A 9445-nucleotide genomic window follows, 5' to 3' on the forward strand; every position below is an offset into this window, starting at 1 on the left:
CAAGAAATTTTCCAAATATACAACCATTTGGAACAAAAACCGGCCAGGATGCATTTGATTGAGAAGAATCAGCATTTATCATCTATACCTTAGGCATATGAGGGATAATATTTAATTAAAAAAGAAATACTAGTAACAACATGAATTTTATCTAAAATCACACCAAGCAAAGAGTAGAAAATGCTGGCTGGCTTCAATCCATGGACCTAATGTTGGCTTTGTTAAAGTTTGAATGTCTAAATGCTAAATAGTCCGACTGTTTCACATAAAATGACATCTGAAAAGTCAGCCTGGGAAGCTGAAATTTGATTCAGGCTGTCTTACAGCTTTCTGAACAAGATTTTCATCTCCAAAATAACTAGTTCTTTTTAGAGTCTTGCCAAATAAGAATTGGTGGCAGGCAGGCACCTCAATTTAAAAATGTAGCAAAGTAACCAATTGAAGGATGAAGAATCAGAATCAGGAAAGCGTGCCAAAGCACCAAATGCGACTAGCTTCATTCTACGTTCTTTCACTGTTTCTGTTTTCTTTTCAAATTGTTCCATTGTTGATTTTGTAGGTAGGGACTAGCATTTGACGAGCTGCTTCTCTTCATGGCCAGAGTTGCAGTTCCATCAAGTTGCTTTTAGGGTGATTGGAGTATTTGCCTCTGCACCTGAATTTCATGGCAGACAGTATATGGTTTAAATAAACTAAACAAGTTAGTTCATCCAATATATTTTATATATTTGTAGATTAATTATTACAAAATAAATTAGGAAGCACTCTTTGCATGCAAAGTTGAAAAGAAAGTATAAGTCAGAGAATTAGTAACTGATTAAACAAAGTCATCAGTCCATCTTAAACATTTAAACAAGTGACATGGTTAAGTAATATTGTAAATGAATAATACATCAATCTATTAAACCATTTATATCCATATAATACCGAGTTAGATGTGATCCAAACTAAGAGATTGACATTATATATTAATATGAATTTCATAAAGGAATGCATGGAAAGAACTCTCAAAAAGTGTCATTCACCCTAGCAGAAACTATTAGCCAGTTCATATGAGAAGCAAAGATTTCATGTGTGAAATGGGCAGACATGTAAATCAAGCAAATAGTATCCTAAAAGAAATGTAAATAAATCTGCCAATATTGGTGTCCAAGAATCACCAATAGCAACATGGAAGCAAAGATAATCACAAAAGGCAAACATGAAAATATTAACTTCTCTGGGAAGCTCATCCTTATGCAGGAAAGTCTTCAAGAATGAGAGGTAATTTTCTTATTTCCATGATCCAGAAACCAAAAAAAAAAAAAAACTATAGAGCATTTTACCTGAAGAATAGTTTCCATTGCTTTGAAATATTAAGATTTAGGAGCTCATTTCGACTGTGTTTGATACCATGAACATAAAAAAGAAAGTACGACATCAAAAAATGGAATGCTTCCAGGTAAGTGGAAAGCAGTAGGATCTAACCAATATTAATACCAAAAGGACCTAGCATGCTATTAAGAAGACCCGCCATTTACCACATTATGTTTTCTGCTATATTTAGCACATCATCATAAAGAGAAAGGCATACAGTTATCATCTAATATAAAAATATAATCAAACCTTAGAATCCTACAGGGGAAAAAGTTTTAATGCATAAATACAATGTATTACCTCTTATCAATTGTCATAAGATTCTTCAGTTATTGGTAGTCAAGAAGATTTTCCAGGAAGCTGGCAGCAGCTTGGCCACCAGCAGTCCCCAGTACAGAATCTACTGTATTTGATCTCTTGAGCACCAGTTCCAGTCTCTGCTTAATAGGCAAATTCTAGTGCAACACTGAATTCAAAACTAGGAAGTGTTTGTTGACTGGGGTTTTTGAGTTCAGTGTTGCACAAGAATTTGCCTATTTAAGTGTTTGTTGACTGGGGTTTTTGAGATGGGTGAGTGAAATGGAGCTTCTGACTTCTCCACCTCACTCATGTGGTTCTTAAGCTTTAACAAGATGAGGGTCACTAGCTTCCTCCCTGTTTTACGAGTTTCATACTGGTTTTGGGAAAAACAAATCTCCTCTCTTCTGTTGCTTTGGCTGGTTGATGACTTGTTAGAGGGGCAACTGACATGCATACTATGGATATCTGATCTGGCAATGGACTACAAGATCTGATGTAAACGATTAGCACTTGTGCACCCAAAGTTGAGAAAAGAAAGGAGTAATAAGCTTAGCAAAGCAGAAACAATAACCACTAAAGGGTGCTGCAGGTTGCCAGAACTGAAGGACTGTCTCTACGGATTAGACCAGTTCCAACTTTACTCAACATTGAGCGTGCTACTCTTTAGAAAATCTTCTGACCATCAATGTGGAGCTGCTTTATCATCTAAGAGGTTCCAGAAAGAAGCTGAACCACAGAGCTATCCGGAGAAAAATAATCCCAGTAAGAAGTCTGAAATACAAGGGAAATAGACAAAAGTTTCAAATAGATAGGAAAAAAGAGAAATTTTGATAACTAGGAGTGAGGCAGCGATGTCATTTCTGTTTTCTCATTTTATTTTTCCAAACATGAAAATAGTACTTCCTATAATGTTTCTGATAAGCAAATCAAGAAGATTGTGGTTTTCTGCTTCTCTAAAAGAATGGTTAAAACAATATTGTATTTTTTCCACAGAAAAGTGTCTGCTATCAAGGGGCTTACTTTTTAAGAAGCAATCTAGAAAACCAATACTTAACCCTATGTTTGACTCTGACCGGAGAAGAAAGAAATGAAAAGAAAATGGCAAAGTTTTCTTCCAACTTTTTGATAAAATCGGTGGAGAAAAGAAAAAGAGAGAATATTATATTCCACGCATACATGGACACAGTTATGCACATGCTTCTTTTCTGAAGTATATTTGTGTTAGTGAAATACCAAAGCTATCCCCAAGCGGGGGGTGGGGCAGCGCCAGTGGGGATTACAGCTTTTATGTCTCAGATTATGGTCCATAGAGATGATGCAAGATGCACATAAATGTAAACGCAACATGCCATTTGATGGCAGAGGAAAGTAATAACATCCAGAATGCACTCCATTATGTTTACAGGACCTGCTCGTTCAAGCTTTTTTCTGTCCATGCACCACAACAGTAAAGCTGTCCCGACTTGAGCCAAAGCACCACAGGCCAGCAACTTCTTGGGCCAAAACAACATGGCCCTCAAAAAGTTTAAGCTCAAGTGACTAGTAGCAATTTACTTGGACCCTTATATGGTCTTAAAATCACTTGCATCAAATGTGGATAAGGTAACAAAATCCCATCCACTCAAATCCTTAATGACTTCATCAAGGCCACCCATCCACAATCACAATCAAGGCCCACTCCATACTACCAAGATTTCTTTAGCACCATGTGGAGCCCACACTGGGCTGGCACCTGCTTTGACACCAAATGTAACAAGTTAAGCCCAAGCACCACTAACTTAGCAATTTTTCAAGCTTAAACCACGTGGCCCTTAAAAGCTTAAACTCAAGTTATTAGTAGTGATTGACTTGAACCTTTGTATGGGTCTTAATAATCACACTCACATCAGATGTGGGATGCGATATCTTAGAAGCACAAACTAATGGTGCTCTAAATCCTATCTAAAGAATTTAAAAGGAAGCAGTGTTGTCAACATGGACAATTATTTTAAGTTATAAAGGACACAGGCAAGCCCAATAAGATGCCACCTTCCAATAACTCTTTCTTCTTCTCTTTTTGTTCTTGTTCCTCTTCATGCTGCTTTCATCGTTGGGTGCTTGCTTATGGTTTTTTAACCAGGCTAGTTAATCTATAAATCCAATAGCTCATAATAGGAGAAGAAGTACCAAAGATAACGAAACAAGCATATCTTAATTTGATAAGAAGAGTTGCAAAATTATGTAAAGTGTGTCAAATTGAAAGTGCACAGTAAATTTACCAAGACACCCCCATCAGAATTATACCAAAGATTGGCATTTAGCAATCATACTTCAACAGTGGCATATTTTTATCCATTTCAGTATTGTGCAACATCATCTATAGTTCGTTTGGCCAACATGAGATTAATGGAGCTAAGCTACTGCCAATAACTATTTTTCTTCTCTTCTTTAGTATCTCAAATAATATCACCGGACTAGTAAACTTAGACACAAAGAGCTTTAACCTATTTCTTTCATTCCAAATAATCAGAAAAATATACTAATACTGCATCAATAGGTTGATTAGATAAACTTCATCCTCTTTGGAAACCAAAGGGTAAGATTATGAATTAAACAACAAGGTAGTCCTTTTGCTCCAAGAGAAGATGTGCTTGGTAGCTAGTTCAGCATTACAATAGTAATTAATAAGTATAGTTGTTTTGGCATCCAGAGGTACTTTGGTTATTTTATGTATTGCTGGAATGGCCCTTAGAGTTTTATGTTCATTCAAACTGTTGGATTTTAATGTATTCTTTATTTTATATTAGTTGAGTTCTATTCCTGAGTCTAATGGTTTAGGAATCTAGTCCACCAAGTGGGACAAGTTAGTAATTGCCTATTATATCTCTTTGTCTGGTCAAAAATGGTAGAGTTGATTTTAATAAAGATTTGAGTTCATGAGAATTCTTGGAGAATTTGTGATTGAGTTTTCCCTCCCTTCTTATTCTCTCTTGCTACAGTATTCTCTGGTGACTGTTCACAGATTTGAAACAGCAGTAGTCATTTGCTCTATAATTGTACCGCTACCAGAAAATTCCAGCAACCCTTCCCTGACTTTCCAGCCTTCTTTTGAGTTCTGATCTAAACTGAATTTATCCTAGTTCAATGCAAAACCCTAACCTTAATTTTACCATAACTCCTTAACTTGTATAAAGGGCATTTTATGGTCTAGACTGATATCATGTATACATTTGGCCTATCTGCAACTGTCAAACATCATTCTTAAGGTGATCACAATCCTTACATTGATGTTTCTACATCTCTTATAGAATGTTAAACTATAGAGTAAAAAAGCAACTGAAAAATGCACATAATACTTCAAAACCCTCTTCTCGAGGAGACCAAACTTATGCAATTTTTGTGATCAAAACAGGATAAGCTTCTTAATTTGATGAATATTATTCAGAAAGCATTAAATTCGTAATTATGAAATGGTTTTAACTTGCACAGTTTCCTCCTAAGAATACCTTGCATCTTCTCTCCAAGCTGCATAATGCTTTCATGGAGCAAATTAATTTTCCAAACCTGAAAATCAAGTGAAAAATAAGGAGAAGAAACACCATCGGAAAATAAAAGCAGAGAGGTATCCAGTGTCTTTAAAGCAAATTGCAAAACAGAATAAAAGAAAATTTTAACCTGAAGTTGTAAAGAATTCATCTCTCGTCCTCCAGTATCAGATCTCCTTGTTAATACAAAGGCTTGGGCAGTTTCACATCCTCAGGCTACACAGTAATTGCAAGCAAATTCAGCATATTGAATTACTGAGTACCAAGAGGATTATTAAGCACTATTATAGGTACATACCTTGAACACTCAAATCTTTACACAAAAATTAAACAAGATAAGAGGAAAGAATGATTTGTCCCTTTATGCCAGCTTAAACACTGCACCAATCTCAAACATTAATTTTTACATCATCATCCAATTCCAAACAGAAACCTCATTGAATATCACATATATGAAAAGAATCACCACAAGTTCATCCAACTGCTAAAGTATCATATGCATGGTTTCAATACCTGAGTCCTGAAAAAGCAAATAACTTCTACTCTTGTTGTGAGAAAGCTTTCCTTCTTCAGGCCTGCCACATACTCACAGGCCACTTTCAAATATAAAGATAAGATAAAAGGTCATGTATGAGCATTTCTATCCTGCAAGACAAAATATAATGACAATCACTCAGCAGCATTCTATGATTCAATGTAACTTATGTTTTAGATAAATCACCCACTTGAGTCACAGAGGTCCTTACTTCTCACAACTCTCTTGGCTATCAAGATGCAGTGGTGCAACAATGTATGGGTATCTGGCTGTATGCCCTTACTTAGCAGTTCATTAACAAGGGTTACAGCCTTGTCTATATATCCTCCTTTCAAATAGCCTGAAATAAGAGCTGTATATGTCACAGTATCAGGTTCCAATCCTCTATCTATCATTTCATCAAAGATCCTACTTGCATCCTGAAGATTGTTTGTCTTACAGAAATGATCAATCAAAACAGTATAGCAAACAACATCAGGTTCTACTCCCACGTGCTTCATTTCACTCCAAAAAGGTGAAGCAACAATTATTGCCTTGTCATTTTTTTGTGTCATATCAGGATTAGAAAGAGACCTCAAATTCATTTTCATATGGCTGTTAAGCAAGACTGTATAAGTGATAACATCAGGTTTAATCCCTCTCTCCTTCATATTATTGAAAAGATCCAAGGCCTTCTGCAAAAGTTTCACCTTACAATATCCATTTATCATTATTGTGTAAGTAACTAGATCAGGTGTTAGCCCCTTCTTAATCATAATATTAAACAACAGCTGGGCAATACTCAAATTTCCGGCCTGACAAAATGCGCCAATGAGTTTACAGTACATTAATTTGGTAGGTTCAGCATTCAAAGAGAACATTATCTTGAGTAACATAAGAGCTTTGTCATTATCACCTTTCATGCAAAGACTACTAAGGAGTTTTGAGCAAGAAGCCTTTGTCACTAGAAATCCCTGCTCAGACAGCCTAACAAATAATTGAAAGGCTTCTTTTGTTAGGCATGCTTCACAATAACCATCAACTAAGGCAGCATAATTTTCCAAACACTTTCCCGGCAAACTATCTAAAAAATTTTCAGCTTCCTTCACCTTATCTCCCATGCATAAGCCTTTAATGATCATGTTGTGTATGACAGTATCACATTTCAAACCTTGTGCCTCCATAGAATTTAAAAGATCAACTGCCCTTTGTGCTTGGCCATTTCTAGCTAAGCCGCCAGCAAGTACACTATAAAAAACAATATCAGGCTTGTGGCCGTTGTTCTTCATCTCCTTGTACAAGTTCCATGCATCTTCAACTTTACCTTGACGACAATATCCATTGATCAAAGTGGTATAGTTAATAACATCGGGAGAAATCTCTTTACCCTTCATCTCATCAAGCAATTTTTTAGCTTCTTCCATTTTTCCTCCCTTGCAGAGAGCATCTGCTATTACATTATGACAAACCTCATCAAGAAAAATCCCAATGTCCCTAAACTCCTTAAATTGATTTACAGCTTTAAAATCCAGGCCCATCTGACACAGGCTTTGAAGTATTGAGGTCAAAATCACACAGTTTGTTTTGATACCCTTTGATACCATTTCATGGTGAACATCCAAAGCTTTCAATATATTCCCACATTTGCAGTATCCTCTTATCAGAGCACCATAAGAAGTCACATCAGGAACAACCCCATGGTTTTCCGCATCAAATAAGACATCTTCAGCTACTTTCAATTTCATCTCCTTACAGAAGCCCCGAATCACAACACTATAAGCAAAGGGATCAAGAGGAACCTTCGCCTTCCTGCACACTTTAAGCACTTCATAACCTAAATCTGTCCTACCATGCATACAAAGCCCTTCAATATAAGTTGTGTAAGCAAAGGCATTTGGTCTAACTTCTGCTTCATCCATCTCTCGGAAAACATTAAAAGCTTCCTCCAAACTACCCTTTTTGCAAAGTGCCTTAATTAGAATGCTATAAGTATAATCATTTGGCTTCAGTCCAATTCTCTTTAACTGTTGATAAGTAGCTACAGCCATATCAATTTTCCCACAGTGAATCAAACGATTCATAAGAAAATTACATGAAAATATATGTGGAACAAACCCACGTCTTCTAGTTTGAAACAAGATATTAATAACTTCATCAAACATCTCGACACTAACATATGCCTTAACCAATGCATCGGACAATCGAACCAACAAGTATGAGTCTTCTCCCTCAAGCCCCTCTTCAAGAGCTTCACACAAATCCATAATTTCAAAACCTAAACGTTTCTCTTTCCTAATGATTTCCAACAACACCGAATCCAGTTTCCTGTCCCAACCCCAATAACACAATATTCTCACAATAGCAGTGTATGTACAAACATCATGAGAGAACCCATCTTCATTCAATTGGTTAAAAAATGACAACGCCTTATTGGGCTGTTTTATTAAATTATTCAAAGTTTGAACAACTTCAACTCTATCTAATTCAAAGAAGTGGTCACCGTTATGATTCGTATTTGGGATACTGACAGTTTCTTGCTCATCAGATGAACTGGAAGCTAATTGGGCAAGAGCATAGTGCATCTGCTGGAAAACAAAGTATTACAACATTCTCAGTTTCCCTGTTTTAGGTTACATTTAATTCTTATTTCTTACTTTTTGCTTCTGGAATTGAAAAAAAAAAAGCAAAAAGTGCATTTAAGTACCCAAAAAACAAATATTTTGAAGAACTAAAAGTTAAATATGTAATTTTTTTAGAGAATAAAGTGCATGATTTTGCTTTTACATAGAACAAAACGATATTAGAGTTGGTAATGCATTTTAGCTATTTACTCCCTCTATCCATAAAGTTGTCACTGACTTTGTTTTGAAAAAAAAATTTCAACATTCACCTCTATAATTTAAATATTTTAATTAATTAGATTTTACAATATATACATATATATATATATACACACACATATATATGTATATATGTATATATAAACTACTTCAGTCAAAGTTGTTAAAAAACAATTTTATAATTTTTATAATTATAAAAATAAAATAAAAAATGCTCAAAGTTTAATATGTTTTATGAACAATTAGTCAACAAGTGAGAGCTTTATTGGACAAGAGTATTCATTTCTAATCAATTATGATTTTGGTTTTTACTATTTACTTTTACTTTATAGCAAAATTTTAAGAAGCGAAACGCAAAGAGCAAAAGCAAATACTAAGTCCTTAGCTCAGTGCCTGAAGTAATGAATTATGAAGAGACAATGGAGAGACAAATCAAGAACAGAACCTCTTTTGTAGCAGTAGGAGAGTAAGTTGGAAAGGCCCAAAGTGCAGGCCGTATCTTCTGTAAGGACTGTCCCAACATCTAAACAAACAAAACCATCAATACCCATAAATCAAAATGGGAAATATTGCTCAAAAATAAAGAGAAGTGGCAGTACCAGAAGGAAAAGAGCTTGGTTGCAGTAGCCGAACTGAGTCGGAAAACTGTTCAAATTTCAAATACTTAAGAAAGAATTGGGGTTCTTCGATTGGAATCTATTAAAAGATGGAGAAGATAGAGGGCTTTCTGGGTTCCAAAATGAGGGAGAGTTTTTTAAAAGTTGGGTGTCATGAGGCAGGCAGGCTGGTAACTTCCGAGGAAAAACACAAAGCAAAGAACTGCTGTGCTGAGGAAGACGTGCGCAGGGTTTACTCAGGGTTTTACGAATAGCGTCCGACAACGGTGCCTTGGACTAAAACTCCTCGACGTA

The 9445-nt window shown here is 35.7% G+C and overlaps 1 protein-coding gene across 8 annotated transcripts; it reads right to left on the reverse strand.

The window, feature by feature from the left end:
• Window positions 1-237: 237 nt before the first annotated feature.
• Window positions 238-9445, reverse strand: LOC110429284 (Pentatricopeptide repeat (PPR) superfamily protein). Of its 8 annotated transcripts, none has more exons than XR_016350739.1 (10): window positions 9134-9445; window positions 8980-9057; window positions 6611-8279; window positions 5906-6067; window positions 5694-5825; window positions 5479-5558; window positions 5311-5396; window positions 5142-5199; window positions 1657-2427; window positions 238-655 (listed from the first exon to the last, which is right to left on the reverse strand). XR_016350739.1 is itself a non-coding variant. In XM_021445240.1 (3 exons), the coding sequence occupies exons 2-3, from the start codon at window positions 9055-9057 to the stop codon at window positions 5898-5900; spliced, it is 2460 nt and encodes an 819-aa protein (XP_021300915.1). In that variant the 5' UTR covers window positions 9134-9445. The 8 variants fall into 8 exon arrangements, 1 of the variants encoding a protein (XP_021300915.1); XR_016350734.1 differs by adding an exon at window positions 2890-3388 and having other exon boundaries at window positions 5906-8279; XR_016350737.1 differs by having other exon boundaries at window positions 5906-8276.

The sequence above is a fragment of the Theobroma umbraticum genome, unplaced genomic scaffold, assembly GCF_002168275.2.
Source record: "Theobroma umbraticum cultivar Fairchild unplaced genomic scaffold, ASM216827v3 scaffold_44.0, whole genome shotgun sequence".
Classification (NCBI taxonomy): domain Eukaryota; kingdom Viridiplantae; phylum Streptophyta; class Magnoliopsida; order Malvales; family Malvaceae; genus Theobroma; species Theobroma umbraticum.

Coding starts and splice junctions, on each gene's coding strand:
- LOC110429284 (XM_021445240.1), bottom strand. CDS start 9,057: ATGTTGGGACAGTCCTTACAGAAGATACGGCCTGCACTTTGGGCCTTT. Junction 8,280..8,979: donor CTCCTACTGCTACAAAAGAG/GTTCTGTTCTTG, acceptor TTTGTTTTCCAG/CAGATGCACTATGCTCTTGC.